Genomic DNA, 19,780 nt, shown 5'->3' with positions numbered 1-19,780 from the left:
CGGTCCGGGGCGGGAGCCGGGGCGGGGCGGGGAGCGCCCAACCCCGGAACACCGCGCTCAGCCCCGCGCCCGGAGCCCCCCGGCCCCGCAGACCCGGCCATGGCCCCGCGCCCCCGGTGAGTCCGCGGGTCCCGGGCCTGCCCCCGGGGCGGGTGTGGGGGGCGCAGCCCCAGCACGGGGGGTGCGAGGTGGAGGCGGGCGAGGGGTCCCCCTCCCGCAGACCTCAGGCTGCCGGCGGGAGTGGGGATGGCTCGGGAAGGCCCGCGGAGAGCGGAGTGAAGGTGGAGAGCTTCGCCCTGACCTTAGGGTGCGAGCCTTTGACCTTAGGGTGCGAGCCTTTGGCATCCCGCCGTGCAGGGACCGCTCGAGTTCTGTCATGAGTGGGAGTCTGCCCGCCGGGAGGAGATGAACGGAGCCGGGAGACACGTCCCCAGCTCCAGTCGCCGAGTGCAGCTTCAGCTTTTGCCGCTGGATAGATGGTTGCTAGTGAAAACTTTGCAGATGGGTGTACGCAGCGAATTGTGCCATTTGCCGGGTTGGGTTTGGAGTGGTTTTTGGGACAGCTCCGCCATCCCTGGCCGTGGCAAGGAGCAGCCAAAGAGTGTCGGAAAGCACAAATGCTACTCCCTCTTTCCCCCTCCCTTACCGCCTTGGGATACTCATGATGCACAGCCAGGTGGACAGTGAGGTCTGGGAGTTTGTATGACTGGATCTGCACATGGAGCATACAAGGGAGCCCTTAAAGGGAATGACGACTGCATTTGGCCCAAAGTTGTCCGGTCTCATTGACTGTTGGATACAGATGCAAATTCAGGGACCTGAGTCACCAGCCCAGCTCCATTAGCCATCCACAGCTCTCTGGAACTGCCCAGTGCCTGGAGTTTCATGGTGACTCAATGGCTGGAAAATCACCCGGGCCATGCCAGAGGGATGTGCTTATGTTTCCATTTCTCTCCCATATCGAGTTGTAGCACTTGGGTGTTGGGATGAGCTCAGGTTTCAGCCTGCTTCAGCATCTGGAATGCTGAGCACTTCCAAAGTGCTGAATCAGCTCTTTTAAGAGTCTGGGGGGGCAAAACAGGGCACCGGGTCCTGCTGTGGGGTGGTTTGTCTTGGAGGAGGGAGATGAGTAGGAAATGACATTAACACCCGCTTTGGGGAGAGGCTGTTGGAGTGATGAGGTGTTTGATGGCACACATCGTGTACCAGATGGGCTGAGGGGTCAACAGACAGCAGCAAAGACACCGAAATCTTGATGGCTGTGAATCTTATATGGTACACGTGACAAACGAAATAAACTAATAGTAAACTGATGCCTCGTGTGGAGGTTTCAATGCCTGGCTGCTGGGCCACGTCCTTAGCTGGTGCTGCTCCTTGGTGGGAGTGATGAAATTATTGTAGTTATCACTCTCGTTTATTTTGGAGGAGTGATTTATATCATCCTGGCATGCAGGTAGGTGGAACCTCTTGCATTTGGTGTTCTGCATTTGCTGCTGTTGGGCACGAGAGCTGATGGCCCCTTAGGTGCCAAGAAGCTGGCTGCTGGGCTCCAGGCTACCCCATGGACTGCAACTTTGGAGCCAGGCTGCCTCCAGCTCCCCCAGGGCCTGTAGGACTTCTCCAAGGTGGACAGAGAGATGTCCTTGAAAGCCCTGGAGCTTTCTCTCCCTTATGTCCAATGCACTTTGATACAAGTGGACCAGGACGCCTCACTTTGTTTTAAAGTCTCCACAAATCTTTGAGGCTCAGATAAATTCAGGTGCTGTGATGTGCCTTTTGGCAAGGGAAGGCAAGAGCCTCTGGTCATGGTTTAGTCATGAGGCAGCACCAGAAGAGGTATGCACAGTTAAAGTGAAAAACCAGCTTATTAAACTTCATCTTCCTAATTAACACAGGGTGAAGAACAAAGAAAGACAATGTTGTAAATGGGGAATTATCAGGGGTGTTAAATATTAAGTCATCTGCTGCCAGAATTGGTTCCCAGTGGCTATTTTGTATTCATGGTCAGACACTGGATGAGGTGTCTAAATGGATTTGGAGCATCACTTGACACTGGAAGCTTTAAAGGACAAAACTGGGTTGTAAAGTCACGATTCCTACAGTATAGGTGAAAGTATTTAAGGCTGGGCAGAGCTAATGCCACAGCTTCAAATCTCCTGCCTCCTCTTGCAGACCGAGTGAGGTCCTGGCAGCATTGTCTGCACTTTCCAGATGAGCTCTGTATTGACGTGGCCCCCTTGGATTCGGGGTTTATCCTCTGGGTGCCCAGTGCTGTTTAATCCTGGCTTACAAACCAGCTGGCAGCAGTGGGACTGCTTGTTTCTTATGGCTCGAGCAGGATCACGACACTGCTTAAAATCGCAGGAGGGGGGGGGGGGGGGAGAAAAACCACCCCAAATCGTGTGTTGGGTTGTTTTTTGTTTTGTTTTGTTTTGTTTTTTATTTTGCTTTTTGATTCTGGAGCTCCTGTGAGTGCAGGAGGGAATGAGCTTTCGCCGGCCCTTCTCGCCCACCTGGCAGGGAGGGGAGATGCCAGCCCGGATCCCGGGACTCCGGGAGTGTGTGCCCGTGTGCCCCGGCAGTGCCTGCGGCAGCTCCCCTTGGCCGGGCGCCGCTTCCCTGGCACACCCTGGCCAGAGGGTTGGCTGCTCCCGCATCCGTCACAGTGCCTGAGAGAACACGCCGGTGACGTGCCGGTCCCCTCCTCCTGCTCGTGGACGCGGAGCAGCCGGCTCGGAGCCCCGAGACGCGATGGAGAGGGCAAAGCTGCCGGGGAGGCGGAGGTGTAGCGGTGCTCGGTTTTCATGTGCTTAAAAAGGCATCTGTGGTGGAGCCAGGCGGCAGGCAGGGATCCCCGGGAAGCAGTGGATAGGTAAGTACCCGGGGCACCGTGCCCCCGGCGGGATGAGCTGCCTCCTGGCTGCGCCTGTCCGTATCCAGCAGTCGGGTGCTGTGGGGAATTTGCAACAGCCCCAGCAGCGAGGGTCTGTCACTTTGCAGGAGGGGCAGGCAACCCCGTCCCCACAGCCTCTCCCTGAGCCCCTCAGACCAGGCAGGCTGTCGATCCCTGCTCTGACCACAGCGCGGACGGTGAAGGCGAGGGTCCCCCTCGCTATCCCTGCTAGGGCAGAGTCGCTGCCCTGGCTCAGGGGCCGGGGGTCTGTGCCACCCCAAGGTGGCTTAAGCATTGCAGGGATAAACCCAGAGCCCTGGGGGGATCTGCTGTGGTATTTGGGAGGATCCACAGGACTCGGGAGGGAATCGGTGCCTCTGATCCATGTGGAGTCAGGGTGTGTGGGGAGCAGCCCTGTGCTCCGTGAAGGGGTTTTTGCCAGGTGCCCCGACCTGTCCCACCTACAGCACCAAGCAGGTGGAACAGTGATTTCACCATATTTGACCCCACAAAGCCCTTCAGAGAACTCCAGTGCTCTGCTGCAGACCCCTACAAGGGAAATTAAACCTTCAGGAAGGGTTTGCTTGTCCTCCATCTCAGATGTGCAAAGTCTCTTTGTCAGGGCTGATTCCCCACAGGAGATTCCAGACTGGGCACGTGGAGGTGTTTTTACTCCCACAGCTTTTTTGCAGTGAAGAAATTTCTCTCTTAATTTGCTATCCTGATTCCCTTCTCTTGTATGGGGTTGGAGGTGCCTCCTGCTGAAAGCTGCAACGTTTCTGTGCTGTTTCCTTAGCTCAACTCCTGCCAATATACTTGGGGAGGAGGCGGTAGCACCTTGCAGCGTAGGCAAGGGCTTCCTGGCATCCCGGCCTGGGAAATGGGTGTGTGTGGGTCCCCAGCACAAGCTTGGCCCCCAGCATGGTTCAGACCTGACCCTTTCAGGGCAGTAGAGACCAGTTGCATGTTATTGACCCTCTTTAAATGAATGTCCTAATTGCAGAGTGGCTGGGGTTAGTGGTGCTGTGGGTCTCGCAGCCCGTGGTTAGCGGCGGTGTTGGTAAAAATAGAAGCGGTCAAAAAATGGATTTTTATTTTTACTCCATAAAGTGTGTCCTGCTCAGATGTTTTGCTTTCATCTTGGGTTGAGGCAAGACGGCTCGCTGCTTCCATGGAACACAAAGAAAAAGCTTTGTTTTGGGTCAGCTGGGAAGCTCCAGCACAGCAAGCTGCAAGCATGCTGTTTGACTTTGACACTCTCCCTCCCCGTTTTCTTTTTCTTTTGATTGTTGTTGGTTTGTTTTTTTTTTTTTTGTTTTTGAGGAGTTAAAGGTCACCACAATGTCATTTTGGAGCAAAATAACAAGTTAGCATTCCAAAAAAAAATGTTGAAACACGGAGTTCATGAGCAGGCACCTCTGCAGGCTGCAGCTCACGAGTAAGAGGTGGAAGGCGTCCCTGGGGAGCCTGGGAGACTTAGCTCTCACCTGGGATGGAGCCGTATCTCCCACTGGAGAACATGCATTTTGTTAACAAGGCAAAAAAAATACAGGGACTGCACAGGCACAGAGCAGGATTGGGTTGGGAGGCCTTTCTGTCCCATCAGTGTGCTGGGTGATGCCCGAAAACAGTTCCAAGTGTCTTTGTTGGAGCAGTCTCCAAGCAGGCAATGTCCATCAGCCCACGGGGTTTGATCCTGGCCCAGCCACAGCAACCAGAGCAGCATTAAATCCACCAGCTCAATCACCCAGCCTTCACATCCCTCTGAGGCAGATCAGTGTCCAAGGGACACAACAGGCTGCAAAATCTTTCTTAAAATAACACATTTATTTCTCTACTGACAGCATCAGTGATGACTCCCTCATGTATGCCATGAGCTCCAGCCCATGGGGGGTAAAAGAAGGAAACAGCCTAAAAATAGAGCAGCTTGGAAGTAGTTCATAAATAATAAACCAGCCTCCTGAAAGGGAGATAAAAATCCAGAAACTCCCTAAAGCCTTGGGTGCTGCTGTCAGTTTTACGTGGAATGAGGAGGTGGCTGTTGCCACAGTGGCAGTATCAAAAATTTCTTGGGCTTAAAACCCTAAGTGAGAGTTGGAAAGAAAACACCATTTTCCCCTCTTTTTTGTACAGAAAATGTGAAAACTTAAAAAAAATTACTTTCCCAAATAATTTGCAAGTCCTGCTTGATGGAGGCTGCATTTTATATTTCCCCCCCCTGAGTTTTGCAGTCCCCAGGTAAGGCAGGACTGAAACAGAGGTGACAGGTATTTGCATCTCTCTCTCTCTCTGGCATCCCAGAAATTCCCAGTGCTGAGAGGGAGGGAGCTTTTTTGGGCTCAGCATAGCCATTTGTTTTTCCAGAAGCCTCCTACCACTTGCGGCTTTGCTCAGCTGTGCTGGTTTTGGCCAAGATCCTTCCGCAAACCTTCCTCCCTGCCATCCCCGGTAAAGCCCTGTGCTGCTTCTGGTTCATCCTAAAGCAAAGCAAGAGTTGGGAGAGGAGATGAAGGTTTATCCCAAACACAGCCTCTTCCCACCACCAGCCTCTCCCTGCCTTTATTGCCCAATTTTTGCTGGGCTCAGCTGGCCTTGCATCACATGTGCTGGTGGGTGAGAGTCCCACTGCCCTCCTTGGGGTAGGATCCATTGCTGAGTGACACAGTTGGAATGGCTGGAGCTGTCCCCATCCTGTGGGGAGTTAGGGCTCCGTGGGAGTTGGCCATGGGACAAGTTGTTTAACTAAACCTATCGCCTGTTCAGGCTAATCGCTTCCTAATGCCTCTGTAATCCCATTTAAAGCAACTGGCAGTCTAGAAAGTTACTGGCTCCCAGGGGAAGGTTAAAATGACCTGTCTGGCTACACAAAAAGTTCCCCCAACTGCAAGGTCTAGTTCAATACACGCTTCAAGATGATTAGAAAACACGGAATGTTTTCTTTAGCCTGTGCACAGATGCTGCTGTGGGTTTACACATGGGCATGCCTGTAGTGGAGCAACATGGCTTAGGGGGTGCTCAGGAACCCTTTCTGCTTCTCTTTGCCTTTTCTGGGGAGAAAGGTCTGTTTGAGGCGCAGAGTGTTCTGGCTTGTCACGCCTGTGGCAGGGAGAGGGTTCTGTATTTCATTTTGGATCTTTTTCTTCCTTTTTGTTAAGAAAGAAACCAACCCCTTTAGAGGGAGCCTCTGCAACCAGTTTCATCTGTGCCCCAGAAGAGGGCTTTTGCCCTCTGATTTTCCCGCAGCTGGCAGGTTTCCAGCCCCAAGGCCTGGGGAGGAGGCAGCGTGCCGTGTTTGCTGGCACCGGGCAGGTACCAGCCAGCTGGTCTGCAGCTCTGCAGCTCCTTCCCCCTTCCCCTGCTCCTCCTGCAGCTGTGTTTGCTTCTCACTCTCCCGTGTCCTTACTTTACTTTTTCCCCTGGATCCCGGGCGTTATGCTTGGCGGAGCCCAGCCAGACCATGGCCAAGGAAAAGCCATTAGGCTCTTGGCACAGTCTGCTTCCCCGGGGCCACGCAGGGGAGAGAGAGCTGGAGCTGAAACACAGCCTGGAGCCTTACTGCACAGAGGAAGAGCTCGTTGGAGGTCCTGCACTGCTCACTCCCAGCAAAGTGAGCTTTTCTCCCACACAGAGCCCTTGTAGAGGTCTGAGCACGTGGCAGATCCAGCTGCTCTCCTCTGGCTGGGAGCTGCTGGTGTGGTACCTCCCACAGCCACACTTTGCTGCTTACTGCACCCCCTACATGCCCCCAAAACCAGCCATGAGCAACTGGTACCCCAGCCCTGTTTGGCTCTCTGGGAGCTGTGGAGAAGCATGGATTTTCCCACCTTCACTGCAAAACATCACCCAGATAGAGCAGCTGGGACATGCTGGGGACATGCTGGGGACAGGAAGTGGATGGTGCTGCAGATGAGTTGAATTAAATCTGCCAGGGAGGCAATTTGATTAAAATTAGGAGAGGCTGCCTGGAATTCATTACGTGGTGTCTTTTATGGCTCTTAGTTATCCCTGTCTCTTAAAGACACTGTCAGTGGGCTGATCTGGCTCCTGTTCAGCTTCCTTCTACTCCCTCCCAGCCTCCACTCCTGCCTCACTGAAAGGCTCCCAACAAGAAAAGAACATTAATTATGGCAGTGATTTGGTCCTTGTTGCCCTGGGGTTGTTCTCGGCGTGGGGCCCGGGCTGTTTTCCACGTGTTGTCTTGCCTGGGGTAATTGGAGATGGTGTCTGGTACTCGGCGTACAGCACCTGGCACGTCACAGTTGGGCAATGGGGGACTGGGGGAGCTGCTCGGACTGAGAGAGCAAATGGATGACACGCTGTCCCTTGATTCAGAGGTTTTTCTGACACTATTTATATCCCCTTCTTTTGCAGAGATGAGTGTTCTGGGAGTCGGTGGAAGTGGGAACTCTCCTAACAGTCCCTTTTTCCTCTGCTGAGAGACCCTGACTTACTTCCTTCCCACTCCTCTGCAAAAAGCTGTAGAGAAAACAGCACCATGTACACCTTCCTGCCTGAGAACTTTACACCTGTGAAGCAAAAGCCCTCCAAGGAGCTGAGGCCCATGCTTGGGGCCATCTTGCTGGGCCTCATGCTGTTCATCGCCGCGGTGGTGGCCTGGTGCTACTACACGGTGTCCCTGCGGAAGGCGGAGCGGCTCAAGACGGAGCTGATGGACCTGCGGGCGGACGGCTTCGTCATCAGGAACCAGCACGGGGAGGTGGTGTTCCGGCTGGCCTTCCGCTCGGGCAGCCTGGACCTGGAGTCGTGCTCCAAGGAGGGCGAGATCCTGAGCTGCACGCGGTCGAGCCGGGGGCCGCTCAACTTCTTCATCCAGACGGTGAAGCCCAAGGACACGGTGATGTGCTACCGCGTGCGCTGGGAGGAGCTGGCGGCCGGCCCGGCGGTGGAGCACACCATGTTCTGGGAGGACGCCCACTGGTACGGGGGCTCGGAGATGAGCACCCAGCACTGGCCCATCCGCCTGGCCGGCTACCAGGAGCCCGTGCCCTACGTGACCAGCGACGTCTACTCCTTCCGCGACAGCTTTGGCGGCATCCTGGAGCGCTACTGGCTCTCCTCCAAGGCGGCGGCCATCAAGATCAACGACTCCGTGCCCTTCCACCTGGGCTTCAACGCCACCGAGCGCGCCCTCTTCTTCCAGGCCCGCTACAAGGACTCGCCCTACAAGCCCCTGCCGGGGCAGCCACCCTTCCCTGAGCTCAGCTACCGTGTCTGCGTGGGCTCCGACATCACCTCCATCCACAAATACATGGTGCGCAGGTACTTCAACAAGCCCTCCAAGATCCCTGCTGAGAATGCCTTCCGATACCCCATCTGGTCCACCTGGGCACTCTACAAGAACGACATCGACCAGGATAAACTCTTACGATTTGCCGAAAAGATCAAGAAGTACCGTTTTAATTGCAGCCACATAGAGATCGATGACATGTACACCCAAGCCTATGGAGACTTTGATTTTGACCCTGTCAAGTTTCCCAACGTGACGGAGACGTTTACAAAACTGAGGGAAGATGGGTTTAAGATCACTCTGTGGACTCACCCTTTCATAAACTACAATTCCTCCAATTTTGGTGTGGGGATTGAGCGTCAGCTGTTCATCAAGGAGCCGTCAGGGCGGCTGCCAGCCATGGTGGAGTGGTGGAATGGCATTGGGGCCATCCTGGACTTCACCAACCCAGCAGCCCGGGACTGGTTCCAGAGCCACCTGCGCCAGCTCCGGCACAAGTACGGCATCTCGTCCTTCAAGTTTGATGCGGGCGAGACCAGCTACCTGCCCAAGCAGTTCAGCACCTTCCGGCCTCTCTCAGACCCCAGCATCTGGTCCCGGCGCTACACGGAGATGGCCATCCCCTTCTATGAGCTGGCCGAGGTGCGGGTGGGCTACCAGTCCCAGAACATCTCCTGCTTCTTTCGCATCATCGACCGTGACTCCGTCTGGGGCTACGAGCTCGGCCTCAAGTCCCTCATCCCCACAGTGCTCACCATCAGCATGCTGGGGTACCCCTTCATATCTGCTGACATGATCGGAGGGAATTTTTTCCCCAATAAGACAAATGGGGCAGTGGAGATCCCCGACCGGGAGCTGTACGTGCGGTGGCTGGAGCTGTCGGCCTTCATGCCCTCCATGCAGTTCTCCATCCCGCCCTGGCTCTACGACAAGGAGGTGGTGGAGATCGCCCAGAAATTCACGGAGCTCCACGAGTCGCTGGTGGCCCCGCTGCTGCTGGAGCTGGCCGGGGAGGTCACCGACACGGGCGACCCCATCATCCGTCCCATCTGGTGGATCTCGCCCCGCGACGAGGCCACTCACAGGATCGACTCCCAGTTCCTCATTGGGGACACCCTCATGGTGGCACCTGTCCTGGAGATGGGCAAGCAGGAGCGGGATGTCTACCTGCCGGCGGGCAAGTGGCGCAGCTACAAGGGGGAGCTGTTTGAGAAGACCCCAGTGCTGCTCACTGACTATCCCGTTGACCTGGACGAAGTTGCCTATTTCCTCTGGGTGTCCTAACAGGCTTCTTCCCCAGCTTTGGAATAACCATGCCTTACCTAGGACTTTCTAACAGATAATAATTCTAATTGCACATTTCATTTGAGACTGGGGTGGAGGAGGGGAATTATATAGACTTCGCTGTTCTTGGGGATAATTTTTTTTTTTTATTTGGGGATTGATCTTGTTTTTTTTAATTTGGGTCAGTTGGGAAATTCTGATTGGATAATGGTAGGCAGCAAATTTCTCTGTATAAGTTAGTAAGAAGTTGTCAGTCTGTCTGCAGACACTTAGTAAACCCAATACCTTTTCAGTTCCCAAGGATTTCAAGATGTGGAGGTTGGTTAGTGCCAGTGGTAGTGTTTCTAGTTCTGTGGGAGCACCTGGCAGTGGGTATGAGGGTGTGTAGTGTGAGAGGGTTGCTGCAGCACAGTCTGCCATGAGTTTTAAATTATGGCAAATATATTCAAAAGGATATTTTTAAAAGCAGAAAGCAAAATAGATATATAGTTATATAGATATATATATATACACACATATTTTTTTACCCCTTTTGTCTAGCGTGGCACTGGACTAACAGTTGCCCTGTGCTCCTGCTTTCCTGGCTACCAAGCAGGCCAGGTTACTCGATGTGTTTTAATTTTATGGGCTGCTTATTGCCTGCTGGGACAGCTGCATCCCACCTCCTCGCCCATTTGACACCCTGTACAAGGCTCTTGCCTTTGTATTTTGCCCTGGGCATCAACATTGCCTTTCCTAGAGCGGCGGCGCTGCCCATACCAGCGCGTCCCATTAGTCTTTTTTAAACATTTATGAAACCGCTTTGTTACGTGATTATCCTGCTGATGCCATCCTTTTTTGGTTTTTAAGGACAGATGAGGTTTGTTGCTGGCGGGACTGCCTGGAGCAAAGCCGCTCTCAAGCGCTAAGTGTGGCGCGTCCCCAGGAACAGCCGGTTCCCGCGAGCGGCACGTGTCTGGGATTGGCGGGGAAGTTTGCTGCTAGCCGGCTTGCCCGTGGGTGGAAAACACCGGCTTTCTGGACTGATGGGTCTGTGCCAGCGGGTGTTCTCACTGCGCCCACGGAAACGTTCTCATCTGAGGTGAAATTAAACCAATACCCGCCTCAGGTCGTGGTTAGTGGTGATGACTTGGGTGAGGGTTTTTCTGAGAGTCAGCCCTCTGCTCTCTCTGGGAGAGTCCTAAGGATCCTAAGAGTCTTCCTCAGGCAGCTGGAGGTGGGATTGCTGTCTGAGGCTTCTGGAGGGGACACAGGGTGATGTGATCCTGCACCCAAAGTCCCCTGCAGCTGCAGAGATGACTCTTTCACAGATTCCCCATTTGCTTTTATACGGAAAGATGCATTTACAGAGACTCAAGACAGAGCAAGCAGGATTGAAGTCTGGCAGCCTTCCTTCCTAAGGCAGGACATTCCCGGCTGTGCCCTGGTTTGGGAACGCGTGTCAGCCCCTGAATTTTTAATGAGGTTCCGCAGAAGCAATTGAACTGCAATGGCTGGGAAGGGTTGGGGAACTAGCCAAGGACAGCTCAGTATCCTTGGGGCTTCTCCTAGGATTGTATCTGGGCTGAGCATGGGTCCAGCATGAGTCTGATGGTTCATGTTTTGGTTAGGGTTGAGTACCAGCGAGGATCTTTCTCAAAGTACGTCTCCTACCACTGGGCTTTACAGGAGGCAGAAAAAGAGATGCACTAAACCTGGGGGTTGTGGTGGAATCCAGGAGGAGAAATTTAGGTGTTAGGGGCAAAATCTGAATCTAGTTTTATAGTTAGGAAGGGAGGAAGTCTGGTTTGAAGGACTCTTTGGAATATCCCTTAAGATCTGAATCTGCCCTGCATAATTTGGTGTTTCAGCCTCAAAATGAGATGTAAGGGGAGCCTTATAGGTCCTTACCCAGCTGGAGCACAAGTATGTTCCAAAGCCTGTTTCTCAGGCTTGTAATTCTGAAGCACTCAAGCTTGTTCCTCACCACCAGTGCAAAGAATGATTACAGCACCAGTTACAGATTCCTTCTGGCAAGGAGTTAATTCTGGAATCTCAGCATCATTCATCAGGGAACTAGCAGGACTTGGGCCTTGCTTGGAGGGTGGAGGTGAAGGTAATGATCTCCTGGAGATGAGTCTGGCCAAAGCCTACGGGGAGGACAGGGTGTGGAGAGACCTCCAGAAATTCATAAAGGTCATGCCTTGATAGGCTCCAGCTCTTCCCTTTCAACCTGAAATACTTGTCATCCCTTGGTGTGGGAGTCATTAGGTAGAGGAGATGTTGCTGCACAGCTCAGCTGTCAATGCAGAAGTGGGATCCTTGGCATAGGACTTCATGGGAAGGGTCCCAGGAGATATTGCACGTCTTCTCTTCCCCTGTTTCTGTGCCACTCACCACATCCCTCACTAGTAAGGGATGAGACTGTATGAAGAGAAACACAGAGTTCCTCTTAGCATCCCTCTGCTATTAAAATGATGGGAGCAGCCAGATGAGTGCCTTCAATCTCCTTTCAGTGGTTTCGGGCACTGTCAGGGAGGTCAGGGAGGAAATTCTCCATTAGACGCACTGTCTTCTTTCCCCTCCCCTCAAAAGAAAGGCTTTTATTAACAAAGTTTTAATTTTCTTTTTATTTAACTGTCATAAATGGGTAAGATTATAGAGTACCCTTTTTTTTCTAAATGCTGTATGGCTATTCAGGACTCCAGCAAGAGGAAGGATAAAGCTCCTGAGAGGATGTAAGGGCTGGTGTTGGGGATAGACTCAGCAGTGCTGCCTTAAGGTGTCTCAGGCTTCTAGGTGCCCTTTCCATCCAACTTTTTACCAAAACCACTACTTCTAACACTATGCTGTAGCACTGCAGGACTTGAGGATCTCTCGGACCTCGTAGACCACAAGCTCTGCACAGACACCTTGAGAACTGCTGGTAGGGGGATTTCTCTGATTTACACCATGAGTCACTGGCCAAAGCAGGAATCAGCTTGTCTCAGCAATGGAAAAGCCCCAACACAGATTTGGGAGTTGGATTCAGCCTTTCCACACGCGATGCTCATGTGATGGAAGTTTGAAGCTTGCACTGTTGTGTATTGGGTTTCCTGGGTGCTTGTGTTTGCACATGCTGTCCTACATCAGACTGTAATGCTGGTGGGTCTGTTTTTAACCACTTTTGTAATTCTTAATTGGTATGCACTGTAACATGAATCACCCTGATTGAGATAAAATTTTGGAAAACAAAAAGAAGTTTAACTATGTTTATCTTGACCAAGTTGCTTCAGCTGGTGGTTCAGGGGCATCTGGGGCTTTTTTTACCCTTATTGTCACTGAAATCACAGTTGAGATTTTGTTGTTTTAATTAAAGCTGGCAGCCTGCAGCTTTGGTGTATGTTTTAAAAGGAGCTGGCAGTCACCCCACTGTCGTGTTTGCAGTGGTGGCAGACAATCCCACTGGATCAAGGATTGCCCTCCCTTAGGTCCTGACAGCAAGGAAAATAGCTGTGCCTTAGGGGTGGCCTGGAAAAGACCACGTCCAGGCAAACCCCGATGTTGTGTCAACCCCGGGGGTGGGGCCCATACTGTCATGCCCCTGTTTTTACTGATATCCACCCAAAAAGGGCTAATCAACACTGACTCTGGGAGGTTTACTAGTCCACACTGTTCTCAGAGGACACATACTTTGGGACTGTTTGCAGGAAATGAAGAAGAGGAGCCTGCCCTCAGCTCCCCTCGGGCACTCCAGAAGGTCCTTCTGGGCCCTGGCTGTCCCCGCTGCCCAGGGTTCCCTTTTCCAGATGGCACTGACAGCAAGGACAGGGATGGAGTAGATATTTGTGGCTGTGAAAGTCCCAGGAATGGAGCATGTGAAGCTCATTTAAGAGCCTGCCTTGCCCCACACCATCCCCTTTTGCCCCACATAATGTTTTTCCTTCCCTTTGCATTGTTAACTGCACAAACCACAGCTGCCTTGTGCCATCAGGCATCAGTAGCCCTGGCCAACACATTCAGCATGGCTTAAGAAATGAGAGGAACTTCAGTTCCCTCCTTTTGCAATAAAAGACATTTTCCCAATGCTGTTCCTTTGACTTCTTCCTTGGATGCGAGTGGCATCCATACACTTGGCTGATGATTACATGGAGGGTGAAGCTGGCCCTGCTGAAGACCTTGGCAACTTGCAGCAGTAACACCCTTGCAGCAGATCCTCAATAATGCAGAAGTCCTCCTTGGAATCAGTGCTTTAGGTTTAGGTTTGGTTTGCATCCTCCCAAAAGCTGGTGCTGTGTGTAGAGAGGGTGTCTGAGGCTCGTCAGGGATATGGGGACAGAAAGTGGGGACAGCTCTGTGCTGCATCCCAGCTAAAGTGTCAGTGCTTGAAAACACATCCACAGCTGTGTGTTGCACAGGGGGGAGCGCTTATGGCAAAGTCAAAACACCACTGAGGCTAAAGCAAAAGCCCAGTTCATAACTGGATTTCAAGGAGGTGCCTATGGTGACAGCAGAGCGGTGGGTGCTGACCCATGAGATCCTAGCTGTGAGCATGTCCATGCTGCTTAAAATAACAGCTTTTATTAAAAGTAAGAAAAAAACAACACACAGGCAAACCCCAGGGCTAGGGAGGACCGTGGTAAAAGGAGAAACTGACGGCAGCAGAGACCTTTAGGGCATGTGGCCAGGCTGGCAGCTCAGGAAAAAAACAACCTCCTCAGTCTCAGCTCGTCCCGAGCCTGGCGGGAGCTGCCAGCCTGTAGATGCCTTGTGCCAGGAGAGTCATAAAAGATGGTCTGGGCTGATGCAACATCCCAGAGGCCAAGTAGAGAAAAACAGAGATTTTTATTTATTTTATTATGTTGCCAGGAGGGCTAGGTGGTTTTTATCTCAGTGATCATCAAAGATTAATGGCAATAAACTGCCTCTGCCAAAAAATAGGCAAACTGGGGTGAGCTGTGTGCTGGGGCAGAGTCCCATGTCACCAGCACCTCCAGCAAAGAGCTCTTGCTCAGCACTGGGAGTGCAAAAAACCAGTCAGGACTGAAGCTTAGCAAGGCAAACAAGATGTTCCTCTGTCAGCACACAGCCCGGGTGCTGCAGGAAGGTGTCGAGAGGTGGCTGTGGTGCCACCTGCTCGCAGGGTGCTTCCAGCACCCATCCCCCATGGCTCCCTGTGGCTTGGGTGGGCAGCAGGGAAAAGCACTGGGAGAAAGATTGGAAAGGGATGGGGGTGGCATTTTTGCAGCCGTGGTACCAGGCATCTCATGTCATCCCCAGAGTCTGCAGAAAGTCTCAGTGATGCCTATTTTTTCCACCCAGTCTGTGATGCAGGTGGGTGGCAGAGCTGTGTATGCATACAGAACACACTGATTACACAGGCAGAGGTGCCATGTGAGGGGGCTGGAGTCTGGCTCTTCCACCTCTCCTCAGCATCGAGGGCATCAGCTTTGCAGAAAGCTTTTTTTTTTAGTGCAGCAACAACAGCCAGAGGAATTTTGCTGGGCCCCTCCAGGACCCTCTGCTTCCCCTAAGCTCATATGTCAGGGACTCCTTGGGGCTTCAAAGCAGCAACAGAGAAGCATTCAGAAACATTTTCTCAACCTCGGGGGAGATGCGTTCCTTGGAAACTACTATCCTGGAGTAGAAGAAAGCCTATGGTAAGGATTCAGAGATATCCTGTTAACTCTGAACACACTGGCAGACTGAGCAATGCCTTCCCTTTCAGATCCCTGGATTAAAGTGGGGTTGTCCTTCTCCTCAGCCACACCAGCGATAGCATTACTGCAGCTTCAGCTGCTTTCAGGGGCATCTAGAAGATGTTCTGGCTCATCCAACTTGGCATTGCTCTTGTGCCACTGTGCCCATGCAGAGTCCTCTCGGTACAACAGACCCCCTGATGGGTAACAGGAGTCTGAGCCAGTTTTGGGGCTGCTTCACCTGGACACCAAACCAGCCCTGGAGTGAGTGCGATGTTCTCCAGCCCCTGTTTACCTTTTGTATGGATCAGCTCTAGGGCAAACCCCTAAAGAAGGGAGCTTTCTCCTGTCCTGGGGCCACAAAAGAGCTTTACCTCCCAGTTACCTACAAGCAGTGTGCTGGAGTCAGCAAAGGGATCTGTCTCTCATTTTGGGAAGGCACATTGCATCCCAGAGACTCTTGGGCTCTCCCAAACTGCTCAGACATGTCACCTTTAAGCTTCTGTTTGCTTAAAAACAGCAGGGAAGGTTGGACCAAGAGTGGAGAGCATTTCACAGACAGCCTGCCCACCACAAGCCTTCAGGAGCTGCTGACACACCTTCACTCAGGAGAAATCATCTGTGTGGGCAGAATACTGGCTCATGGACAGGGATCTCCATTAGAACAGGGCGGGAGAACATTTTCAATGGGAAAACTGAGGCAGCAGGGCACTCAGGCTGGTTTGTTAATTGTCTGAACTCTCTGAGGAGGCCAAGTTCTCCCCTGGGACCTGACAGATTGCACCCTTGGCTCTAAACATGGTCCCAAAACACACATGGATCCTATCAAGTCTAAACCCTGACTTGGTACTATATATTAATCTTTACTACCATGAGATTTCACCACATTTACAGGCTTACCTGAATCCACACCATGGACATGATTCTCAATAATTCATGAAAGGGGGAAAACAGTTGCTACAGAATACAGCAAGTGCTGCAGCTTTCTTCTCCTTGCTCAGATAGCCAGGGGAAGTGCAAACTCCTCTTCACGCCTGCATCAGCTCCCATCTGTTGTGCAGGTTGCAGTTTGGGTGCCTTCCTCTTCAGGATAACCACAGACTGCTTTTTGTAAAAAAAAAGTAATTTGCTGCAGCTGCCTCCTTCACTAAGCACATGAAATTTTAAATACCTCAGGGGATCAGCTGTGCAACTGGGTAACAAAGGAGTCCATGTGATTTCCTTTATAAACAAGAAGCGTGCATGGCATTTCTTGGTGGGAAAAGATTATGAGCAGAGACTGTGTTTCTATACATTGCACTTGTCACACTGCAATAACAAAGACACTCATCCAATATATATTAATTAGTTATGGAGCACCACTTGCTCAATAAAAAAACAGAAGTCTCAGTGTTTTCTTCAAATTTCATAATGAAGTGTTTCTACGTAAAAAACTATACCAATTCACAGGTCATTAAAGCTGTTGGTTAATAAATCACTGAGTCCATTGCACACTGCTGAGGACCATGTTAGGACACCCAGAGGAAATAGGCAACTTCGTCCAGGTCAACGGGATAGTCAGTGAGCAGCACTGGGGTCTTCTCAAACAGCTCCCCCTTGTAGCTGCGCCACTTGCCCGCCGGCAGGTAGACATCCCGCTCCTGCTTGCCCATCTCCAGGACAGGTGCCACCATGAGGGTGTCCCCAATGAGGAACTGGGAGTCGATCCTGTGAGTGGCCTCGTCGCGGGGCGAGATCCACCAGATGGGACGGATGATGGGGTCGCCCGTGTCGGTGACCTCCCCGGCCAGCTCCAGCAGCAGCGGGGCCACCAGCGACTCGTGGAGCTCTGTGAATTTCTGGGCGATCTCCACCACCTCCTTGTCGTAGAGCCAGGGCGGGATGGAGAACTGCATGGAGGGCATGAAGGCCGACAGCTCCAGCCACCGCACGTACAACTCCCGGTCGGGGATCTCCACTGCCCCCTCTGTCTTGTTGGGGAGGAAGTTCCCTCCAATCATATCTGGCAGCACAAATGGGTACCCCAGCATGCTGATGGTGAGCACTGTGGGGATGAGGGACTTGAGGCCGAGCTCGTAGCCCCAGACGGAGTCACGGTCGATGATGCGAAAGAAGCAGGAGATGTTCTGGGACTGGTAGCCCACCCGCACCTCGGCCAGCTCATAGAAGGGGATGGCCATCTCCGTGTAGCGCCGGGACCAGATGCTGGGGTCCGAGAGTGGCCAGAAGGTGCTGAACTGCTTGGGCAGGTAGCTGGTCTCGCCTGCATCGAACTTGAAGGACGAGATGCCGTACTTGTGCCGGAGCTGGCGTAGGTGGCTCTGGAACCAGTCCCGGGCTGCTGGGTTGGTGAAGTCCAGGATGGCCCCAATGCCATTCCACCACTCCACCATGGCTGGCAGCCGCCCTGACGGCTCCTTGATGAACAGCTGACGCTCAATCCCCACACCAAAATTGGAGGAATCTGTGTGTATAAAGGGATGGATCCACAGAGTGACCTTAAACCCATCTTCCCTCAGTTTTGCAAACATCTCCATCACGTTGGGGAACTTGACAGGGTCAAAATCAAAGTCTCCATAGGCTTGGGTGTACATGTCATCAATCTCTATGTGGCTGCAATTAAAATGGTACTTCCTGATGTTTCTTGCAAACTGTAGAATTTTATCCTGGTTTATATCTTTCTTGTAGAGTGCCCAGGTGGACCAGATGGGGTATCGGAAGGCATTCTCAGCAGGGATCTTGGAGGGCTTGTTGAAGTACCTGCGCACCATGTATTTGTGGATGGAGGTGATGTCGGAGCCCACGCAGACACGGTAGCTGAGCTCAGGGAAGGGTGGCTGCCCCGGCAGGGGCTTGTAGGGCGAGTCCTTGTAGCGGGCCTGGAAGAAGAGGGCGCGCTCGGTGGCGTTGAAGCCCAGGTGGAAGGGCACGGAGTCGTTGATCTTGATGGCCGCCGCCTTGGAGGAGAGCCAGTAGCGCTCCAGGATGCCGCCAAAGCTGTCGCGGAAGGAGTAGACGTCGCTGGTCACGTAGGGCACGGGCTCCTGGTAGCCGGCCAGGCGGATGGGCCAGTGCTGGGTGCTCATCTCCGAGCCCCCGTACCAGTGGGCGTCCTCCCAGAACATGGTGTGCTCCACCGCCGGGCCGGCCGCCAGCTCCTCCCAGCGCACGCGGTAGCACATCACCGTGTCCTTGGGCTTCACCGTCTGGATGAAGAAGTTGAGCGGCCCCCGGCTCGACCGCGTGCAGCTCAGGATCTCGCCCTCCTTGGAGCACGACTCCAGGTCCAGGCTGCCCGAGCGGAAGGCCAGCCGGAACACCACCTCCCCGTGCTGGTTCCTGATGACGAAGCCGTCCGCCCGCAGGTCCATCAGCTCCGTCTTGAGCCGCTCCGCCTTCCGCAGGGACACCGTGTAGTAGCACCAGGCCACCACCGCGGCGATGAACAGCATGAGGCCCAGCAAGATGGCCCCGAGCATGGGCCTCAGCTCCTTGGAGGGCTTTTGCTTCACAGGTATGACATTTTCAGACCTTTCTTTGGCAGCACCCTTTGGAGCATTTCCATGTTTTCCCAGGCGGTGAGTAACCCGACTGTCCATGACTGTTTTGCAGAAACTTGGCTGCTGAATTCTTTTACTCCAACTCGTGGACAGAAAATCCTGGATGCTGCAGGCAGGTGTTCACAGCCTCCTTTCCAAAGCTTGGCCACTCATATCTGCAATGTTATTTCATGAAACAAAGGGCTATAAACACCAAGAAACCAAATTAAATCTTGCTGAGGGCCGCAGCTCCTTCGCTCTGTCTGCAGCCCTGTGGCTCTGGCTCACTTTGCTCTCCAGTGGCAGCCTGTTCACTGGCAGCTGGGCTGAGCTTTTTTTGGAGCAGATCTGTGCCAGGATTCCCATGACCCTCTCTTGGCTGCAACCTCGCTGCATCCCGCAGAGCAAGGATGAAGGGATGAAAGTCAGACCAGAGCCTGGAGGCGAGTGGGGCCAAGGGAAGTGCCTGGTACCTGAGCATACAGGCTAGACTTCACAAGCTGATCTGTTTTTACATTAATTATAAGCCCTGCTGGCTTTCCCCTCCTATCCACAACTTCTCTGCTTCAGACAGAGAAATGCTGTGCTGAGGTCTCCAGCTTCACCTGCTATTCCCCACCACCCTCTGGGGATGCAGCTGGTGAGTGATGTTTTATCTCCCTGCACTTTGTTCCTTTCCTGAGCTGCATGGAGATGTGGGTTTGTGGGGATGTGTTTCTCTGGGGCAGCTGGGCAGAGCCTACCATGCTACCTGTCTCAGAGCCATCACCCCAGGACAGCCCCTCTTACCCTGGCAGGGGCAAAAGAGAATGTTTCCCTACATATGTATCTCTGTTTTTTATTGTAATTCAGTTGTCCTAATTTATTATAATTCTGTAGCTCCTGGGCTTATGCCAGGCAAGACACTACAGTGCAATAGGGATGGAAGATATTTTGGTACAGAGCTTGAGGACAGGTTAAATTGAAGTTGTTGCAAGGCCAGGACTATATTAAAACCTTGTTTTGTTGAGATATGCACAGAAGGTGACACATGTTCCAGCTGTCTCAAGCATCAACAAGCCAGCCTGTGCTGCACAGCTGAGTATCCACTGCCAACAAAAAACACAGGCAGAGGAAACTGAGGCTGGAGGCTCAAGGCAACACACCCTGTGCAGCTGGG

At 52.8% G+C, this 19,780-nt stretch overlaps 2 protein-coding genes across 4 annotated transcripts; one reads left to right on the top strand and one right to left on the bottom strand.

Annotated features, from left to right (window-relative positions):
* The first annotated feature begins 18 nt into the window (after positions 1–18).
* On the top strand, positions 19–12,650 carry LOC116780353 (myogenesis-regulating glycosidase-like). Of its 2 annotated transcripts, none has more exons than XM_032675249.1 (2): positions 19–116; positions 7,265–12,650. In XM_032675249.1, the coding sequence occupies exon 2, from the start codon at positions 7,389–7,391 to the stop codon at positions 9,423–9,425; it is 2,037 nt and encodes a 678-aa protein (XP_032531140.1). In that variant the 5' UTR covers positions 19–116; positions 7,265–7,388; the 3' UTR covers positions 9,426–12,650. The 2 variants fall into 2 exon arrangements, with proteins under 2 accessions (XP_032531140.1, XP_032531139.1); XM_032675248.1 differs by lacking the exon at positions 19–116 and adding an exon at positions 2,666–2,872.
* Positions 12,651–14,209: 1,559 nt separating this feature from the next.
* On the bottom strand, positions 14,210–18,860 carry LOC116780352 (myogenesis-regulating glycosidase-like). Of its 2 annotated transcripts, none has more exons than XM_032675246.1 (2): positions 15,983–18,860; positions 14,210–15,038 (listed from the first exon to the last, which is right to left on the bottom strand). In XM_032675246.1, the coding sequence occupies exon 1, from the start codon at positions 18,679–18,681 to the stop codon at positions 16,591–16,593; it is 2,091 nt and encodes a 696-aa protein (XP_032531137.1). In that variant the 5' UTR covers positions 18,682–18,860; the 3' UTR covers positions 14,210–15,038; positions 15,983–16,590. The 2 variants fall into 2 exon arrangements, with proteins under 2 accessions (XP_032531137.1, XP_032531138.1); XM_032675247.1 differs by having other exon boundaries at positions 14,210–15,021.
* Between the last annotated feature and the right edge of the window lie 920 nt (positions 18,861–19,780).

Source organism: Chiroxiphia lanceolata, chromosome Z, assembly GCF_009829145.1.
Source record: "Chiroxiphia lanceolata isolate bChiLan1 chromosome Z, bChiLan1.pri, whole genome shotgun sequence".
Lineage (NCBI taxonomy): Eukaryota > Metazoa > Chordata > Aves > Passeriformes > Pipridae > Chiroxiphia > Chiroxiphia lanceolata.
Note: the sequence above shows the minus strand (reverse complement) of the source record. Positions and strands in the feature narration are given on the sequence as shown.